Raw genomic sequence first — 21630 nt, 5'->3', positions numbered from 1 at the left:
AACAAGGAAACCCCTTCTTACCATAACACCTCAGCACACACACACCACTTCCTGATGCCTAACCTCTTTAGTTGAACCCTAAATAACAAAGCTAGGCTTCTCCTACCCTAACAGCTAACCCTCCAGAGAAAGGAATACAGCAGCCTTCCACATTTCAGTCACTAAAAGTTTTATAAACCAACTTACCACTAATAAGCACTAACTGGCATGCAGTTAACAATTTTTACTATTAATCCATAGTTAATAAGTATCGAAGATAAAGGAATATATGATACATTGCTAGATGTATCTGCACGCTGCTAGCACTTTGTAAGGCCGAAACCATCTCTAAGGCCTGGTGCACACCAAAAACCGCTAGCAGATCCGCAAAATGCTAGCAGATTTTGAAACGCTTTTTCTTATTTTTCTGCAGCGTTTCAGCTAGCGTTTTGCGGTTTTGTGTAGCGTTTTTGGTGTAGTAGATTTCATGTATTGTTACAGTAAAGCTGTTACTGAACAGCTACTGTAACAAAAAACGCCTGGCAAACCGCTCTGAAGTGCCGTTTTTCAGAGCGGTTTGCGTTTTTCCTATACTTAACATTGAGGCAGAAACGCATCCGCAATCCAAAATCTGCTGCAGCCCGGGAGTATGCGTTTCTGCAAAACGCCTCCCGCTCTGGTGTGCACCACCCCATTGAAATGCATTACCCTAGCAGATCCGCACCCGCAAGCAGATCGCAAACCGCAGCGGAAACGCTCCGGTGTGCACTAGGCCTAATTGTGCACCGCAGTTTATAATCTATAAAAGCATAGATGATGAATATTTTACTAAGGAGGGAAACCACAACTTCTGTGTGTCTGTTTACCTGGGCTTCTCTCAGTTTGGATGTAGTGGTCTGCTGGATAGTTTGCTGCTCTTGGTGCTGCTGCCGCAACTTCTCCAACTGATGCTGTAGGTCAGTTGATGTTGAGGATTTCTCTTTAAGCTAAGGAAAGAACAAGCGTTTAAAAGACAATTCAGATATCTTAAGCTGGCCACTAACGGTCCAATTTCTAGCAAAAAATTGTTCGAGCGATCAGAAATTCTGATCGGATTGGTTGTAAATAATCTCCATTGGTGGACACAATCGATTATGAACGAGTGAAAAAAAAATGTCGCCCGAATGAATTTTCGTCGAACGAAAATTTGGATTTTCTTGGTGGTCGTGATAGATAGGAAGCAAAGATTGGTTAGTTGATGGTGTAATGAACGATTTTTCGTCCGATCAGAATTTCTGATCGCTCGAACGATTTTTTGCTAGAAATTGGACAGTTAGTGGCCACCTTTAAAGAGGAACTCCAGTGAACATTTTACTGTTGGCAGGTGATGTAGCTGCTGCATGGTTTTTGGCAGTTGGAAACAGCTGAAACCAGCTATTTCCCACAATGCAACAAGGTTCACAGACCGGAAACTGCCAAAAGTTTGAACTTTTCTTGTGGGAGGGGTTACTTATGGGAGGGGTTTCACCACAATATCAATCATACAGCGCCCCCTGATGGTCTATTTGTGAAAAGGACTAGATTTCTCATGTAAAAGGGGGTATCAGCTTCTGATTGGGATAAAGTTCAATTTTTGGTCGGAGTTTCTCTATAAGCCATATAAACACTATAAATAGCTGTTATGAATGATTATTCGTGGTCGCTTTAGATAGCAGTTTTGGCGTGAGCTCTGTAGAGATGTATTGCTTTGCTCCTTGTTGAGAAGTATATTTTGTTCAATTCTGTGGAGAAGGGAGGGCGTTGAAAAAGTAGTCAACATACCTCTGTTTGGAAATGCCTGCCACAGTAGCACAGGTGTGATGTCATACTCAAATCACGGGGGGTTGTGTGAATGACTTTTATGCTGGGCATGCACGGTATGTTTTTGCCCGTATAATTGAGCAGTTGGCTCGATTCCGGCGCGTCCCCGCTTGTCCCCGCGGGCGCTTCTTATCTTCTTTTAGTTTTTTACCATTGTCCTGCCTGCGGTATCGAGTGGGGAATCGATCTGGCAGGTGATCGAACACGTTGGAAATTATCGATCGAGCCATCAGCGGCTTGATTACACAGTACAAAAATGTACCGTGTATTCCCAAGCATTATCTTCTTTTCGTTTTTTTACCATTGTCCTGCCCGTGGTATTGAGCGGGGAATCGATCCGGCAGGTGATCGGACACGTCGGAAATTATCAATCGAGCCATCAGCGGCTCGATTACACGGTACAAAAACATACCGTGTACTCCCAGCATAAGGGACAGTTATGGTTGCCGATGAAAATGTTGAACATCTTCACCGGAAACCATAGCAATTGATTGTTTTGAGGGACAAAAACACAAAATGTGTAGATGGGTTACATTTAGACATTCCAGTAAAATGTCTTGATATTCACCAGATAACTATGTTTTGACCAACATGAAAGGTGCATTAAGTTTGTTCTTCCCTTACAAACAGGCTTACAGAAACTAACTATTCACAATTGGAAAGGTTTCAATTTGCTTGTGGTCTCTATGTTTAACAAAACATAGTTTACCAGCATCTAACCCTTCCTTTACAGATTTTCACCCCGAGTCCAACCTGCTGGGGAAATCTGGTGTTGCCAGATAATAGTATGGCTACCACTAACATTTCAAGAAGATTGCAGAAGAATTTAATTTAGCTATGAGATCAGAATCTTCCAGTTCAACAGAATCTGGCAAGTCTCATGTTTCTAGCATAAAGCAGACACTTAGCTAATCAGAAGATGCCCGCTAATGCTATACCTTCCTATTTTCACTAGACAGGATAAGGGTGTGTGCGATTTCTCCCTCCTGCCAAGCACGCTAGGGCTAGATCACACTGGGTGCTTTATCGTGAACACATTCGCAACTCTGGCCAAATTTTGTGATTTACAGAGATTTGCTCCTGTAAATCCCATTCAATGGAACAAGAATCACAGCGCAATCATCACCAAAGCACTGCATGCAGCGCGTTTATGACTGATCGCATGCGCTGCAGTGAGAATGTATGCATAGGGATACATTAGCAGCAGTGCTTTGCTGATCGCCGGCAATCAGCAAAGCACTGCAAAAACGCCAGGTGTGAACCAGCCCTTACTGTCTTTGGGTTAGGACTGCATGCTGCTACCTGGTTCAACCGTTCCTAGCCCACAAACCGTGATAAGCACCTGGTAGGGGAAATATATGGGATTAAATGGGGTTTGATAAAATGTGCTACATATACCGTAACTGTCTTGGTGGTAAGAGTAGTAATTATATTAGAAATAGATCTCCAATACTATTTCTGTTTTAACACAGGTCTGTAGGAAGGGTAATGAATCTTATACTGTATATTGGAGCTGTTTATTTCAACCAGCACACAACTTTGAAACACAGCCGGATATGCCGATGTAGAAAGTTCAGTGTGTCACACAAGGTTAAGGGTACAGCATAGAGAACAGGGCAGCATCTAGAAATACAGAGGGAGAGGAAACATGCAGACCTGCTCCTCAGCACGTGAGAGTTTCAGCTGCAAATCCGCCACCTGCTGTTCCTTGTCCATCAGTTTCTCTGCAGACAGCTGTCTCTGCTCTTTGAGCCTTCCATGTGCCTCCCCAAGCTGGCGCTCTGTCTCCAATAGCTTGCTGTGGAGCTAAAAAACATAGGCTCAAGTGATCTGCCAAGTACTTTCCATTGATTAATCTCATATGAAACTGGATTGTCATTTTATCACCGAGTACATAGCTTCAGCTGCTCATTACAGACAGTTAAGTGAATACAATTCCCCAATGAAGATATTTTTTCCAGCCAATGTAGGTCATGACTGACTTAAAAAGTGACTTACCTTTACTGCTAAATTCAAGAACTAAATGAAAAAGATCATAAAAAGACAAAGTAAATAAAATCACCTTTGAACATCTGACAACACAGGAAATGTCAGCATTGTTTTCTGAAGGTGCTCATTAAGGATCCAATTTACAGAAAGGTTGACCGTCCAATCGTTGCGATCTATCAGAAACGGTCGATCAGGCCCACCGATGAAGGGCAAGATAAGCAATACGATCAGACTCAAAGAATTGCTCCAAAATTCAAATCAACGGAACCTCTAGTACTTTTAGCCATAGCCCATGGCAGCCAGCCGATCAGATGTTTGACTGAAGTCTGACTGAAGTTGTTGCATGCTTGTTTCAGGTGTGTGATTCACCCACTACTGATGCATGAAACATCAGCAGCGGCAACTGTCAGTCTCCATATCCCTCTCACTTTCGGTGTCATTAAAAGAGAACCAAAGGGGAGTGATATGGAGGCTGCCATATTTATTTACTTTCGAACAAGACCAGTTGCCTGGTAGTCCTGTTGATCTTTCTGGCATCAGCTGTATCTGAATTACACACCTAAAACAAGCATGCAGCTAATCCGGTCTATGGCTAATTAGAAACCCAGGATCAGGATAGCCAGGCAACTTGTACACTTAAGGACCAGGGGATTTTCCTATGATCGGTGCTGTGTGGGCTCTCCAGCCCGCAGCACCGATCAGGATTGAGCCAGGGCGACCAGACTTCCCCCCTGGCTCATGGCATGGTAACACCACTTCAACCTGCCGACGCCTATCGGCGTTAGGCGGTCGTTAAGTGGTTAGAATGAAATAAATATGTCAGCCTCCATATCCTGCTCACCTCAAATTCCCTTTAAAGGACAACTGAAGTGATAAGAATATGAAAGCTGCCGTATTTATTTCCTTTTAAACAATACCAGTTACCTGGCAGCCTTGCTGATCTATTTGACTTCAATAGTGTCTGAATAACACCAGAAACAAGCATGTGGCTAATCCAGTCAGATCGGACAATAATGGCAGAAACACCTGATATGCTGCATGCTTGTTCAGGATCTATGGCTAAAAGTATTAGTGGTAGAGGATCAGCAGGATAACTCATCGTTTTCAGTGTATGTTAGTTCATTCAACAGTATCAGTTTTGGGTGGTACGCACACAAGCTCAAGGAACGTAAGCTAACAAAAATAAATGTCTAGGATGAGCAATAGAATTATGATTGGCTCTTACAGGGATACAGAAGGATGTGAAGATGTGTCACCTGGTTAATCTCACTTTGCAGCTGCAGACTGTGCTGTTCCTTCTCCTCTCGTTGCTGTTGAAGTTGTTTGAAGTCTGCTTTGAGATGCTGGTATTTGGACTCCACCTCAGACAGCTCCTCTTTCAGCTTCTGATTGGCTTCACCCTTTTCAGTCAGCTCAGTTTTAAGAGTCTGCAAGGAGGCCTCACTGGCTGACAATCTCACATGCAGCTGCTGGCACTCCACTTCCTTTTGATTGAAGTGGACCTGCAGGTTCTTCTTGGCTGTAACCTCTTCATGTTGCTTCTCTTCCAGCTGAGTGTAGTCCAGCTCTTTCTTTAGTAGCTTCTCCAGCAAATTCTGCAATATGAATATTAAAATAACTAGTGTTTAGAAACACTGTACATTGACAGAGGGAAGTTACAAATATGGCTGAAAAAGGACGACCCTCTGGCAACTAAGCTTTGAAGGCAACTTCTGCTCATCTTCATCGGCATATTCACTGGCTCCACACAAAAGTAACAATGAACCTCTCACAATTTTTCAAACACATCCCATCTATGTTGAAAGTTATAAAAAATAAAATAAACAAAAAAAAAATAAAAATAAATAATAAATATATATATATATATTATGTATTTGTACACAATGCACCTGCTTGATCAATACTCTCCAGAGCAATAATTTAGGGATCATAAGCTATTCTGTAAACCTATCTGGACATATTAAAGATAAATTGCTCTTATGTAGCATCCCTATGCAAACCCCGTTAGAAACCCCAATTAGAAAATAAGTGATCGTGTGATGTGTGCTTACACACATATTGAGGAATATACTGTGTATGGACCGTTTCCCAGATATTTTTTATACCTCTGTTTTATTCCATCTATGCATTGCCTGAATGCTCAATTAATCCAATTTAGGAGGTAATTGACTATTGCTTATGGGAAGGGAGGTTAATGGGGACGGTTAGCCACATGGGACACACATATAACAAGAGATTCTTTTTTTAATCACTGTAAAATACTTCTCTCTCCAGATTTTTGGGAGAGGCAGTATTACCAGTTGGGCATTAGCCTGCCTATATAAGAGGGCTGGGAGTTAAGAAGATCTACCACTATGCTGTAACCTCTGTCCAGGGACTAAGCTTAAGCTTTATTTCTGTAGGAACTGGACAGTATTTTTCCAAATTGATATTTCTCATTTTTATTTTACTGTATTGTTTTCTTCCGTTCATTTTCTTTTTTCTGCTGCAAAGACTCTTATGAGCGTTGAACTGGATCAGTTTTCACACCTGTGCCCCAGAACAAAGCTTTTGAAAAAAAATGCATAGCTGCAAACCCAGAGGATTGCCTTAGAGCCCAGGATTTATTTCCATGGTCCCCCTTCTATAGATCCCTTTCCCCTTCCTTCAAAACCCCTCTCAGGCCTGGTTCACACTATAAGCGTTGCGCATGCGCATTTTGGCAACATGTGTAGTGTGCGACGCACAGGAACATCAGAAGTGAACAGACTACAGTACAATGCGCGATTGCACTGATGCCTGCATTTTTTGGAAATGCGCAGCTCTGACTTATTCACTGTAGTGAATGGGGTCAAGAGGGCAATACAATACAGCGCGTTTTCTGAACCCAGGGATATCAACTTGCCAATTGGAGCCATGAAGCTCCATGGAGGTCTCAGGGACAAGTGAGGGAAAATAATATCCCTACCGGGAACAGACAGCAATTATAAAAATGTTTAAAGTTCCTAACCACTTTTCATGCTATTAAAAACAAAAATACAACAACAAATGGAGGAGTTTGGCTTTAATCCATTTCCTGTCAGCACAGGTAGTGAGGAATTTGCACCAAATGGATACACAACAATAAAAGCTGAAAACAAAAATGTCAGCTCTTTTCCATACTATTGAAAAGCAAAATAAAGGGTTCTGCCGATCTTAGCAATGGAAACATCATATTCTCATTTTAGCACTTGGAGGAATGTACTGGTATAGTCCCTCTGTCTGCATTTTTATTAATTCCATTGCTCCTCTTCGAAACAATGAAATCATATACTCAGGGCATCTGTTTAGAGTGGGAGTGTAAAAATCTAGTGCACAGTGAAGAAGTGAAGACAGATTGTGGAATATTGCATAGTATGAGATTACTCCATAATAGCCGTTTGATAACCTTCCATCAACAAAATAGTAGATACCTCGTTCTTTAGTGACAATTCAGACATGGAAGTTTTAAGCTGCTGTAGTTCCTGGACATAAACTGCAACCTCCTGTGGTCCTTTTGCAAGTTCTGCTTTCAGCTGGTTAATCGTGGCCTACAGAAAATGCAGTAAAGATTCGTAAAATAGAAAATAAATGAACAAAGGAAGGATCTTGGGTATTTGTACACGTACATGCTGCAAGAATACAGTAGGCATATAAATACTTAAAACTGTGTACATAAACAAAGTACACCTGGCACTAAAGACCACTTCAGTATGAAAACAAAGCCAATCATGCCATGGTGGGTGGGTGGGGGGTGTTACTGTAATCAGGACTCAGGAGACGCTCTGCCCAACCCCTTCCTCCTCAGGAACACAGCCATGTTTTCAAAGTCTGCTGAAGCTCCATGGAAACCGCTGCCTACGTTGCTGTGGCCCAGCCCCAGCTTGGCATCCTCCAATTAGGTTGCAGCTGCCAAGTTGGGGGTGGGCCACTGCAATGCAGATGGGGGTGGCCAGAGCCTCGCCAGAGAAATAAAAAACAGAACACCATAGCCACAATTCCAAGGTAGGCAGACAACTAGTCTGGGTTCATTATCATGGATCAGGTTAGTATTAACCCTGAAATCCTGATTCTAGTCACATGAATGCATCTGTAGTCAGAGCAAATTAATAAAAATTGTCAGCTTTACAGAAATTTCTCAACACAGGTGCTGCACGTTGAAGATGTTGCACAGCTGCTATGCTACTAACTTCTTAATTTTTTGCTCTGCTGTGCAATGACCCAGACAAGTGTTGCAAACTTTTATTACTAAATACCAAATCATTAAAACCAAATCTAGGCCAGACTGGCCTTGGCCTTAGGTTCTAAAAGGCAGAAAAAAAACAGTGAAAAGCCTAAGGCTGACGTCATACTAACAGCTAACTGCTCAGACAGCCTCTTTATCACTTTTTAGATGACGTTGTCCAATTTTAGTGAGTGGCTGGTCATAGAGTTGGTACAAGTTTAAATAGTGCTATACCAAGTGATCGTGGTCTAGGCAGGCTATTTGATTATCCTTCAGATGTCACATGTGGCAGCTTTCAAGCAAGTGCACATTATCCGCATGGATTCTGGTCGCTGGAAAATTGTAGAACACAACTGCCTGTGTGGGATCTAGAATCTGGTCATACTTGGCAGTTCATCAGCTGCTATTCGGCTTTAATAGTGTAAAGAACGAGGTAACATGCTGTTCAGCTGCCCCGTCTGTTCAGTATTTTAAAGATGCTTGTACACTGAACATCATAAGATGGTCTACAAGACTGAGCCCCTAGGCTCCGGAGAATTATACTGTTATTACATATCAGTTGGTGGAATTTAAGTACATCTCCAATCGTGTGAAAACAGTGGGGAATCTTTATCTGCAGGCTGATGTAGATTAGTGTCTGCCTCTGACAATCAGATTGTATCAAAGTGTGAAAAAAGCAGCTCTGTGGCTACAGCAAGAATATAGAACGCTCGTGTTATGTATGAAGGACCAAATTTCAAGGGAAATGTTTATGTCCAACTAGCAGCATACTTACAATTATATTAACCACTTGAGTAATGATATATAAAACCCACCTTAATGACCAGAGCACTTCTGACCTTATTGCTCCGTCCCTAGCAATAACTTACTATTAAGTGATTAATATTTTGTTTTTTGGGACAAAGTACAGGGAGTGCAGAATTATTAGGACCGGTTCACATTAGCGTTCGCTGTCCCGGATTCGCCGGATCGGATCCGGACCGTATACTGTACAAACGGAACGCATAGCAATGAAAAGTCTATGCGACCGTTCACACACGTCCGTTCCGTACGGAACGGAGCCGGATCCGGACTCCGGACACTTTTCCAACATGTTCTAGTTTTGGGTCCGGATCATCCGGCCGACGCACCCGGACCGGAGCCTGACTCCACCATCCGTGCATAGAAACCAATGGGAAACGGAAAGCACAGAACACACTGGCTATAACAACCTGACGTTCTACCCCACTTCCTATGCGTTTTCTAGTGGCCATTTTGGATGGGGACACATGGGCCCAGCATTTCTGGAGTGGAGCATCAGTGACTTGTGCTGGAGCTGTTTGGCAGTATATGTCGGACGTGGAGGCGAGGCCCTACACAGCGGAGGACCTGATTCTACATGTGCACCTTCTGCTGACCTCCCAGACCCCAACAATATTTATATAGTTTGTATCTCTTTTACCAAACGGATCCGGGTCGCAGCCGTATCAATACGTATGCAAACGGACCGGCTCCGGTCTGGTCATCCGGTCCGTTCTTTACAGAAACGCAAGTGTGAACGGGGCCTAAAGCAAATGAGTATTTTGACCACATCATCCTCTTTATGCATGTTGTCTTACTCCAAGCTGTATAGGCTCGAAAGCCTACTACCAATTAAGCATATTAGGTGATGTGCATCTCTGTAATGAGAAGGGGTGTGGTCTAATGACATCAACACCCTATATCAGGTGTGCATAATTATTAGGCAACTTCCTTTCCTTTGGCAAAATGGGTCAAAAGAAGGACTTGACAGGCTCAGAAAAGTCAAAAATAGTGAGATATCTTGCAGAGGGATGCAGCACTCTTAAAATTGCAAAGCTTCTGAAGCGTGATCATCAAACAATCAAGCGTTTCATTCAAAATAGTCAACAGGGTCGCAAGAAGCGTGTGGAAAAACCAAGGCGCAAAATAACTGCCCATGAACTGAGAAAAGTCAAGCGTGCAGCTGCCAAGATGCCACCAGTTTGGCCATATTTCAGAGCTGCAACATCACTGGAGTGCCCAAAAGCACAAGGTGTGCAATACTCAGAGACATGGCCAAGGTAAGAAAGGCTGAAAGATGACCACCACTGAACAAGACACACAAGCTAAAACGTCAAGACTGGGCCAAGAAATATCTCAAGACTGATTTTTCTAAGGTTTTATGGACTGATGAAATGAGAGTGAGTCTTGATGGGCCAGATGGATGGGCCTGTGGCTGGATTGGTAAAGGGCAGAGAGCTCCAGTCCGACTCAGACGGCAGCAAGGTGGAGGTGGAGTACTGGTTTGGGCTGGTATCATCAAAGATGAGCTTGTGGGGCCTTTTCGGGTTGAGGATGGAGTCAAGCTCAACTCCCAGTCCTACTGCCAGTTTCTGGAAGACACCTTCTTCAAGCAGTGGTACAGGAAGAAGTCTGCATCCTTCAAGAAAAACATGATTTTCATGCAGGACAATGCTCCATCACACGCGTCCAAGTACTCTACAGCGTGGCTGGCAAGAAAGGGTATAAAAGAAGAAAAACTAATGACATGGCCTCCTTGTTCACCTGATCTGAACCCCATTGAAAACCTGTGGTCCATCATAAAATGTGAGATTTACAAGGAGGGAAAACAGTACACCTCTCTGAACAGTGTCTGGGAGGCTGTGGTTGCTGCTGCACGCAATGTTGATGGTGAACAGATCAAAACACTGACAGAATCCATGGATGGCAGGCTTTTGAGTGTCCTTGCAAAGAAAGGTGGCTATATTGGTCACTGATTTGTTTTTGTTTTGTTTTTGAATGTCAGAAATGTAGATTTGTGAATGTTGAGATGTTATATTGGTTTCACTGGCAAAAATAAATAATTGAAATGGGTATATATTTGTTTTTTGTTTAGTTGCCTAATAATTATGCACAGTAATAGTCACCTGCACACACAGATATTCCCGTAAAATAGCTAAAACTAAAAACAAACTAAAAACTACTTTCAAAAATATTCAGCTCTGTTATTAATGAGTTGTTTGGGTTCATTGAGAACATGGTTGTTCAATAATAAAATTATTCCTCAAAAATGCAACCTGCCTAATAATTCTTCACTCCCTGTAGTCTTTCTGTAGAAAGTATTTTCTCTCAAGAATAATTTTTTATGCTTTAAAAAGTGAAAAAACTGAAGAAATACATTATTTTTCAGAGTTTACCCATTATAGTTTAAAAATAAAAAGTTCTACTAAAGACATAAACCACAAATTGTATTTGTCCGTTTCTCCCGTTTATCACAAAATTTAAATTAAGTGATGATATTTGACTCTGAAATAAAGGTAAGTTTTTGCTACACTGTACTTTTTACCTTGGACTGAAAAAAAAATAAAAATAAAATAAAGTATTGTTAATCGTGAAAGTTAGGGAGAAAAGGTTAACGGGGAATGTTAAATACTAAATGTATCAGGTGGTCTTAAAAGTGTGCGGATTAAACCATCTATTTTATTGTAATAGTTTTCACTGCAACCCCATCACCATGGTTTCCCTATGACATTTCCCAATGTGACCCGTTCCTCCTCCATTATACAGTTCTCCCTCATAGTAGTCTAGTGGACCCCATTATACTTCCCTGGTGGTCTGTCAGATCCCTCAGGTACCCAGGTGGTCTGTCAAGGGTCCTCCAAAATCACCCTAATGGTCTGGCGGGTTCACTATAGTTACAAATTACCCTAGTGGTCTGGCACAGGGCCTCCATAGTCTCCCTAGTGGTGTGGCAGGTTCCCCATAGTTTACCTGGTGGTCTGGCAGGTCCCTCAGTTTTCCCGGTGGTCTTGCAGGTCACCCAGACCTGGTGGTCTGTCAGGACCCCCATAGTTTCCCTAGTGGTATGGCACAGGTCCCCCATAATTTCCCTGGTGGGTCCTTCATAGTTTCCCTGGTGGTGTGACAGGGCCTCCAAAGTTGCCCTAGTGGTCTACGGAGTGTCCTGTAGTTGCCCTGGTCACCACAATGATCCCCTAATAGTTCCCCTGGTGGTCTAGTGGCCTCCCTATAGATGCCATGGTGGTCTAGTTAGGCCCCTGTTGATGTCCAGGTGGTTTAGTGGTTCCCCTGTAGATGCCCTGGTGGTCTAGTGGGTATTTTAACTCACCTCTCCTCAATTCCAGTGACAAGCAGCTCCCTGTTCTGCTCAGATTGACATCCAACCTCACACTGTGGATAAGTACCGGGTTCCAGGTTGATGATATCATCAAGCCAGGACCCAACACTATAGGCAGTGTTATGCAGAGCATGAAAGTCGATCTGAGCGGAGGGGGGAGTTGCATGGCAGGGCAACCGAGGAGAGGTGAGAGACGGCATGGCTCCTGATCAGTGAGGGGAGATGTCTGCTGTCATACGACAACTATAGCTTCTCCTTTGGGTATGGGCAATATAGGCGGAGCCAAGGACAGTTACAGTTACATTCAATCAGCAGCAAACAGCCACTAACAGGACGTACCTGAAACGTTGTTGGTCTTGAAGGGGTTAACAGGAGAATGAATGAAATTTCATTTTCACAGACGTTGAACTATTTGGACCAGAGTATTGGGTGCTATGTATTTAAATGTGACCATTAAGTATTGCTGTGTACAAGTCTAGAGAGAATACAGCTCTAGACATTAGCTCCAAGCTGTGTACCTTACAAAGGACAGGTGTGCCCAGCATCTCTTCATTAATGATTTATATGCACCATTTTGCTTCTGCTGTTATAAACAGGACACAGGAAGAGTGACGGTGCAAATATTATTACTCATCCATTGTTGGAGTCTGACCTTTGACCCGTTTCTGTTACAGCAGTCGAATCATAAAATATTGATGGGGAGTCTGACTTGCCCTTTGACCCATTTCTGCCTAGATGATTCAACCATAATGATGATGCAGTGCCTTGTGAAATAAACTGGTGATGAGGGAACCTACATGCCTGTCATTATCGGACTACTCCAAAAGACGGATTTGATGATTTGCAACATTTACCGTCTCTGTTCAGCGAGTCCCAGGTAATCAAGTAGCGGCAGGATGGTGATGAGGTCTTAAAACATAACCTGGGATGTATTTTTGCCCAGATGGCATAACAAGTACCTAGTACCGTGTTTACAATGTTCCCAACTCGGATATGCCTGTCCCACAAAGCCAAATAGGATTTTATTCATATTTCCATACAGGAAAACAAAAAATAATTTAAGCCCAATGTGACCCAATTATTCCGTATATACTTTGCAACCATAGCTATACAAAGTTTGCTACAAATAGAAGATACAACTAGCATCTGTAAAATATTCTTGAGATTGCTCAAAGTTCTCTGCAAACCAGCTTGATAACATCATGGACATAGGAGAGGATGAAGGCCCAAGAATTAATTATTAAACCTACAGTATCCTTAGTAGGCAGTAAAACTAGCTGTTCCCCAGGTTATTTTACAGTAATTTCTCCCACTTTATGGTGAACAAAAAGCAAAAACTCTGGCTGCACTATGAATCGGGTGTTAAGCCTACAAGATATTGCCTTGGGATTACCAGACCCTTCAGATAGCGCTACCTAGTAAGCTATTCCTTGTAGGGCATTAAAAAAAGCCAACTGTTAAAGAGGCGGGGTTCTCACAACAAAATCCCCATACAGAGGCTGGCGCTGCCTATCGAGCCCAGCCTCTGTTGCTAATCAGATCCCCCCCTGCACTCAGCCAGACCCCATAAATCACAGCCTCGCTGTGCGGCTGTGTTTACCTTCCTAACGTCAGTCTCAGCGCTCCCCCCGCCTCCTGCAGAGCTCCGGTCCCCGTCCACGTCCCTTCCCTCCAATCAGCGTGGAGGGAAGGGACGTGGGCGGGGACCGGAGTGATACAGGAGGCGGGGGAGAGCGGAGACTGACGTTAGGAAGCTAAATACAGCCGCTGCTGACACGCTGCGTGTCGGCAGCGCGGCTGTAATTTATGGGGTCTGGCTGAGTGCAGGGGGGATTTAGGGGGGATCTGATTAGCAACAGAAGCTGGGCTCGATAGGCAGAGCCAGCCTCTGTATGGGGATGTTGTAATGCAGAAAAACGATGGCTCCCTATTTATAAAGATCCGATGATCGGCAAATTGCCAATGTCACATCACATATCTCCGCTAGAATAGCTTTCCCCCCTGCTCGGTGTACCCCAACCCCCCCCCCCCCCACCCCCACCTTGTCGCTCAGCTGTTTGAAGTTGCATAGCAACTACAAACTCCTCCTACCTCGACCCACGAGCAAAACCCTTGAGCCAACTGCAGCAGTTTCTTTCTTTGAAAGGGAGGGATATTTTGCTGCTCTTCTGAATGGTCAGTTAGGTCATTGAACCTTTTATGTGTGCCATCTAAATAAAGGAGAACCACACAGCCAGGGCAGAAACATTGCTGTTCATCACAGTGGTGTTAAACATTTGTAAATAGGAAGGTCTGCTCAATGTCTCTTTGAAACGGTTTTAATCAGGACATATCCCAACACAGTAAAAAGAGCATGCCGCTGACATGTTTCGGACTCGTCTCAGTCCTTAGTCATAGTGTGTTAAACATTGTTTTGTAATGCACTGAGCAGCAACCTATAAAGCGGAAAACTACTGCCACTTTATAAAATGTGGCCTCAGTCTTTGATCTGAAACTGGGTACGCTTTTTTTTGTTGTTGTTGTTTTTTTACGTTTATAAATATTTGCTGGACACATACCCAACAAGTATGATGATTTTGATTCAAGACAATACCTAGTGCCTAGCTTAAATACAACGTTTAGGTAAGGGGCTGAATGTACAATGGAAAAATTACCAGCTCATGATAAATACGAGCTTATGTAAAATAGTATAACATGTTTCAGTCTTCAGTTTTCATCTGCTTTTTAAGTGGTATTCTAGCTAACAAGCTAAACAAATAGCTTAAACATGACTATGGTAAACCATCTGCATCGCATCTAGCTGTGAGCACTACTAATAGTTACAAGTATGTAGCTACAAAGTACGTAGCTACTCATAACCAAATTTTAAATTTGGTAGCACTGCCCGCAACCGGGGGGGGGGGGGTAACTTACTTACACACCTGCCTGATGCGTTCCACTTGCGGTTCACGCAACTCCACTACTTCCTCCTTCAAACCCGGAAGGAGGATGTAGTAGAATTATGCGGACCGCAAGTGAAGTGCATCGGTTATAGGCGTCGTAGTGTATAAGTTAACCCTCCCCCTCTGCCACGGGCAGTGCCATCAAATTTAAATTGTGTACTCCTAGTGCTCACCACTACCTATAACCAACAAACTTATATGTGCTACATGGCCACACAATACACAGGGTGAGAAAACATTTCAGTCATCAGTTTTACTGACTCTGAGCCATTGCTCTTTATCCTGCCTGTACCTTGTTTTACTGCTAAATACCACTACATTAGTGACACCCACTCGGAGTTCTTTTCTCGATGGGTATCCACTACAGAATCTCATTTTCTAGTAAATTCACTTACAGTGTAAGTCTTATACCAACCTGAGCTATATGCATGTATATTGCTATACATATATGGCTACATATATAGTGCCATCTTCTCATGAGCAATGGTAGATACAAGTGGACTGAGACATGCATACGAGTCCTGCATTGCTTACCATTGCTTATCTGTTGCCTAGCAATGCATTTCTGCCTAAAAGGCTCCTGGGAAAGTTTGCTCAGTCTTCCAAGACTGAGCAGGAATATTTGTGAGATGCCAGCAGCTCTTCATATGGAAAGTGCGCTGCTGACATCTGTGACAATCAGTTAACCGCAGCACAGGTCACAAGAAAACAGAAGGGGTCCATGATTATTCATACTGTAAAGCTTTTAATTTCATTACACCTTCTAACTTGTATATATGACATTTATATGGGCATGAGTCTGTGACAGCTGGAAAACGACTGGATAAATTATTTACAATTTAAATGTGAGCAGCTGTCAATAAGTAACTTTTTGACCTGGAAACCCATTCCTCTTTATATTAGAGTGCCTTTGATATAACAATATATAAAGGCTATTACAAACAGTGCTTTAAACCTTTACCTTGAATGGGCTTATCTCCATTAGAAAGCAGAGAGAAAGAATGACAGACATGATGGATGACAGATGGAAACAGACAAGTGACAGCCTAGCATCATGTTATCTATGCAAAGGAAAATAGCAACAAATGTTAATATTACATATCCACAAACTTTGTCAATTGATAAAAATGCAAAGCAACAAAGAAGTGTACACACAGATGTCTGTGAAATGTTAGGAAGTTGTTGGAAGTTAGGGTTTAGGGTTAGGAAGGGAATTACATTATGCATGGAGTTTAGGGTTAGGAAGGGGATTACATTACGCAGGGAGTTTAGGGTTAGGAAGGGGATTACATTATGCAGGGAGTTTAGGGTTAGGAACGGGATTACATTTGCAGGGAGTTTAGGTTTAGGAAGGGAATTACATTATGCAGGGAGTTTAGGGTTAGGAAGGGAATTACATTATGCAGGGACTTTAGGGTTAGGAACGGGATTACATTTGCAGGGAGTTTAGGGTTAGGAAGGGAATTACATTATGCAGGGAGTTTAGGGTTAGGAAGAGGATTGCATTATGCAGGGAGTTTAGGGTTAGGAAGAGGATTACATTATGCAGGGAGTTTAGGGTTAGGGAGGGGATTACATTATCCAGGGACTTTAGGGCTAGGGAGGGTATTATATTATGCAGGGAGTTTAAGGTTAGGAAGAGGATTACATTATGCAGGGAGTTTAAGGTTAGGAAGGGGATTACATTATGCAGGGAGTTTGTGGTTAGGGAGGGGATTACATTATCCAGGGACTTTAGGGCTAGGGAGGGTATTATATTATGCAGGGAGTTTAGGGTTAGGAAGAGGATTACATTATGCAGGGAGTTTGTGGTTCGGAAGGGGATTACATTATGCAGGGAGTTTAGGGTTGGAAGAGGATTACATTATGCAGGGAGTTTAGGTTTAGGAAGGGGATTACATTATGCAGGGAGTTTAGGGTTAGGAAGAGGATTGCATTATGCAGGGAGTTTAGGGTTAGGAAGAGGATTACATTATGCAGGGAGTTTAGGGTTAGGGAGGGGATTACATTATGCAGGGACTTTAGGGCTAGGGAGGGTATTATATTATGCAGGGAGTTTAGGGTTAGGAAGGGGATTACATTATGCAGGGAGTTTAGGGTTAGGAAGGGGATTACATTATGCAGGGAGTTTAGGGTTAGGAAGAGGATTACATTATGCATGGAGTTTAGGGTTAGGAAGGGGATTACATTATGCATGGAGTTTAGGGTTAGGAAGGGGATTACATTATGCAGGGAGTTTGTGGTTAGGAAGGGGATTACATTATGCAGGGAGTTTAGGGTTGGAAGAGGATTACATTATGCAGGGAGTTTAGGGTTAGGAAGAGGATTGCATTATGCAGGGAGTTTAGGGTTAGGGAGGGAATTACATTATCCAGGGACTTTAGGGCTAGGGAGGGTATTATATTATGCAGGGAGTTTAGGGCTAGGGAGGGTATTATATTATGCAGGGAGTTTAGGGTTAGGAAGAGGATTACATTATGAAGGGACTTTAGGGTTAGGAAGGGGATTACATTATGAAGGGAGTTTGGTGTTAGGAAGGGGATTACATTATGCAGGGAGTTTAGGATTAGGAAGAGGATTACATTATGCAGGGAGTTTAGGGTTAGGAAGAGGATTGCATTATGCAGGCAGTTCAGGGTTAGGAAGGGGATTACATTATGCAGGGAGTTTAGGTTTAGGAAGTGGTTTACATTATGCATGGAGTTTAGGATTAAGAAGAGGATTACATTATGCAGGGAGTTTAGGGTTAGGAAGAGGATTACATTATGAAGGGAGTTTAGGATTAGGAAGGGGTTTACATTATGCAGGGAGTTTAGGATTAGGAAGAGGATTACATTATGCAGGGAGTTTAGGATTAGGAAGAGGATTACATTATGCAGGCAGTTCAGGGTTAGGAAGGGGATTACATTATGCAGGGAGTTTAGGGTTAGGAAGATTACATTATACAGAGAGTATAGGGTTAGGAAAGAGATTATGTTGTGCAGGGAGTTCAGGGTTAGCAAAGGAATTACATTACGCAGAGAGTATAGGGTTAGCAAGGGAATTATATTACCCAGGATATTTTCTATTAGGAAGAGGAATACATTACCCTGGGAGTTAGGGGTTTAGAAGGGGATTACATTACTAAGGGAGGTTAGAGTCAGGGGTTAGGAAAGAAGGTGTGGGGTATTACATTGAGGCAAAAAGGTAGGCATTAGAAAGGGGATTACATTAACCTCCTTAGCGGTAACCTCGAGTCAGGCTTTGGTCAGGTGATAGATATGCAAGTCTCTGATTTGCTAGTCATGATCATGTGTTAAAGCAGGATGTGATCACATAGAGCTTTGGAAATCTATCAAGCTGATCAAACAAATCACATGCTTCTCCCCTTATTCTCCTAGACATGACTGTGTCAGGAAACCCACAGACAGGACATTGGTGCCCTATTCAAAACATGACCACAATCTCTCTCTTCACACATTGATTCACAGTTAGAGGCATGTCCAAGGAGAAACAGGGTAGCACTTTTGGTCTCAGCTACAACACAAAAGCTAACAAATGCCTATAGGTCAAAGCAGGGTATACAACAGGTAAAAAATAAGCATGCTCCATTTTAAAGATCATAGTCACTGATATTATAGAAATTGGTCAACAAAACTGCAATGTTTAGGATGAACAAAGTAAGAGAAGAATAAGATCAACAGTCTAACGTGAAAGGCCCATAAAGTAGCTAGTACTCGCCTAATGACTGGTAGGAAATGATTGGAGAAATCACGTAACACTATTTCAAGCCGCCACACTACCATTCAGTTATGTCCTTGAATCTTTACTCAATTCTAAATTAAAAGAATGCCAAGCAAATATTATACCATAATTATGACAATGTGCACAACACAAATGTTTTCGGGTGCCTTCTGCAGATATTAAAAAAAACAATTTTGCTTCCAGGCAGCCATTATGCTGCCCTCACTTCTCACTTACCTCCGCAGTAGCATTCTGCATCTGTAGCTGTTTACAATCATCTTTCAACTTCTCTGATTCTTTTTCACGCTCAAGAGTGGTTCTGTCCATTAGTGTCTGGACCTGGACAAGCTCTTTTTTCAGCACTGCAACATCTTCAATTCCGGGCCGTTGTAGCTGTGAGGCAACAAGACTATAACTATACATAAGGCTAGAAGGTTTCTCAGGAAGCCAAGTTCTACTAATCATTCAGTATAAAAACATAATTTCCAAAAATCAAGCTCCATGAATAAAATTAAGGAATAGAAAAAAGTAAAAAAATGCTTTCTGGCTGTTTAAGGTAAGACATGGAAACAGCAATGTATCTGCATCTGGTGGTGATCTCCAGTAAAGGGACCTCCCTTTGTCACATTAATCTCACAGTGTGGTGCACTCCACTTCTGTGCAGTGGAAGGGCGCTTCCACTGAGGATGTGGCCTGCTTGCAGCCCATGAAAAATGGTGCTGCATATGGAATGGGGGGAGGAGTGAAATTTCCATGAGAATCTTGGAAAATGGGCTAGTTTTCCATAAAAACCTTGGAGAAATCCACAACACAGTGAAAATATCACTAGCTCCCTAGTGAGCCTCTGGAAGGGGAATCAGGGACCTTTTCCACTAAAACGTGACGCAAGGCCAGGCCTGTGCAGGCGCAGTGAGCCTGTCGGCCAAAATCGTCAGTAGCTGGCGGCGGGGGACAGGAGGATCCAAGAGTGACTGCGAGGGCACGGGACAGCTGCAAGGGGCTGATAGGAGCCACAGGTGTGTAAAAATGATTTTTTTTAATAGGCTTAAGAATCCCTTTCAGATCAATAAACTCCCTAAAACTAAATGAATAGAATTCAATAGATGGCAGTAAAGTGGTTAAATATACAGGTAAAATTGACCTGTTTAAAACTACATTATCATCAAAGTTGCAGTGCAGAACAAAACATAAAAGAAAACAATACACTACGCAAGTAGATCATGTGCTTGCTGGAGGGCTGCAGTAAGGAAGTAAATCAGTAACAAGAAAAAAGTCAGAACGAACATGTTACATATAGTGCACTTTCTTGATTACCAAAGAACCACTTTGTTTTTGAAAATACTTTTTGTTTCGTCATTACAGCTACTTCTACATGACAGCTGCTCTGATGTTGTGTATTAACGTGATAAAATGTCCATCAATCCTAAATAGGCGGTTGCCGATTCTGGCCTTTTATGTAATGCAACTGAGCAATCTAACTTGAGTTTTACCACTGTAATTTTGCTTCCAAAAGTGAGGAATCATAAGTCAGCATGACTGTAAATAACACAAATCTTTAAAGGACAACTGTAATGAGAGGGATATAGGGCTGCCATATTCATTTATTTTTATCCCTTTGCCTCTAATACTTTTAGCCATAGACCCTGAACAAGCATGCAGCAGATCAGGTGTTTCTGACATTATTGTCAGATCTGACAACATTAGTTGCATGCTTGTTTTTGGTGTTGTTCAGACACTGCTGCAGCGAAACAGATCAGCTGGGCTGCCAAGCAAATGGTATTGTTTGCAAGGAAATAAATATGACAGACTCTATATTCATCTCACTACAGTTGTCCTTTAAAGACAGTGGCGTAGTGGGCAGCATAGTCGATAGTGCACTCGCCTTGCAGCACTAAATCTCATATTACAAAAACATACAGATACGGTAAGTTAAAATCGGCTTCCCTCTAAAAATTGGCCCTACAGTATGATGGACATATGACAATGATAGACATTAAAAACCGTGAGAGTCCCTCTGAGGAACAGATAAGTAAACAAAACTATGTACTCTCTACAGTGCTGCTGAAGAAGATATCGGCACTATATAGAAGATAAAAATAAAAAATAATAAATGGTGCTGACTCATGACACCTCTTTTTGGGAGCAAAATTGTTCTGTGTATCTTCTAAGGGGTCCTAGTACACTGTGGGTTTTTGGTGCCGATCATATACTCTGCTTGATTTTTACCAGTATGACTGACTTACAATTTGATGTAAGTTGCCGTCTCACTTCACCCTAAAGGTGGCCACACACCATACAATTAAAAGATCCCATTACGATCGGTTCTCCCGAAAAATCGAGGGCTTTTCTTTGTTTTCAAGAAATCCAATCGGATTTCCCATTTTGTTTCGATTTTTGGAGACTGGACATGTTGAAAATTGCAGACCAACTTTATCAAGAATTGGTGTGTAATGGATTGTCAGTTACTTGATGTACAGTTCCAATCAATTTTTGCTGAGCAATTATTTTATTCATGATTGGGGAAACATTAAACATAGGTGTGTGGTACATTGGTCAGATTTTTGAATTGCTACAATCAGTCAGAAAAATTGATTGCTATTCTTGAATTGCACAGATATTTTTTAAAAATGTATGGTGTGTGGCCACCTTAAAGGGAAGGTTCAATCAAAATAAAAAAATGAGTTTCACTTACCTGGGGCTTCTACCAGCCCCATGCAGCCATCCTGTGCCCTCATAGTCACTCAGTGCTGCTCCAGTCCCCCGCTGGCAGCTTTCCGACCTCGGAGGTCGGTGGGACACATTGCGTACATTTTTACGCA

The 21630-nt window shown here is 42.4% G+C and overlaps 1 protein-coding gene across 6 annotated transcripts in view; it reads right to left on the bottom strand.

Annotated features, from left to right (window-relative positions):
* EEA1 (early endosome antigen 1) overlaps window positions 1–21630 on the bottom strand; it is a 145745-nt gene that overhangs the window by 46683 nt on the left and 77432 nt on the right. For 3 of the 6 annotated variants that reach the window (XM_068276810.1, XM_068276805.1, XM_068276806.1), the window contains 5 exons: window positions 19049–19204; window positions 7239–7355; window positions 5064–5402; window positions 3475–3624; window positions 846–965 (listed from right to left, as the gene is read on the bottom strand). In XM_068276810.1, coding sequence (XP_068132911.1) covers window positions 846–965; window positions 3475–3624; window positions 5064–5402; window positions 7239–7355; window positions 19049–19204 — 882 coding nt within the window. Of the gene's footprint in view, window positions 1–845; window positions 966–3474; window positions 3625–5063; window positions 5403–7238; window positions 7356–7433; window positions 7613–15503; window positions 15557–16049; window positions 16127–19048; window positions 19205–21630 lie in introns of those variants that run through there. The other 3 variants (XM_068276808.1, XM_068276807.1, XM_068276809.1) reach the window with 3 other exon arrangements.

The sequence above is a fragment of the Hyperolius riggenbachi genome, chromosome 3, assembly GCF_040937935.1.
Source record: "Hyperolius riggenbachi isolate aHypRig1 chromosome 3, aHypRig1.pri, whole genome shotgun sequence".
In the NCBI taxonomy this organism is placed as follows: domain Eukaryota; kingdom Metazoa; phylum Chordata; class Amphibia; order Anura; family Hyperoliidae; genus Hyperolius; species Hyperolius riggenbachi.
The sequence above is the reverse complement of the archived record's forward strand: the minus strand, read 5'-3'. Positions and strand labels throughout refer to the sequence as shown.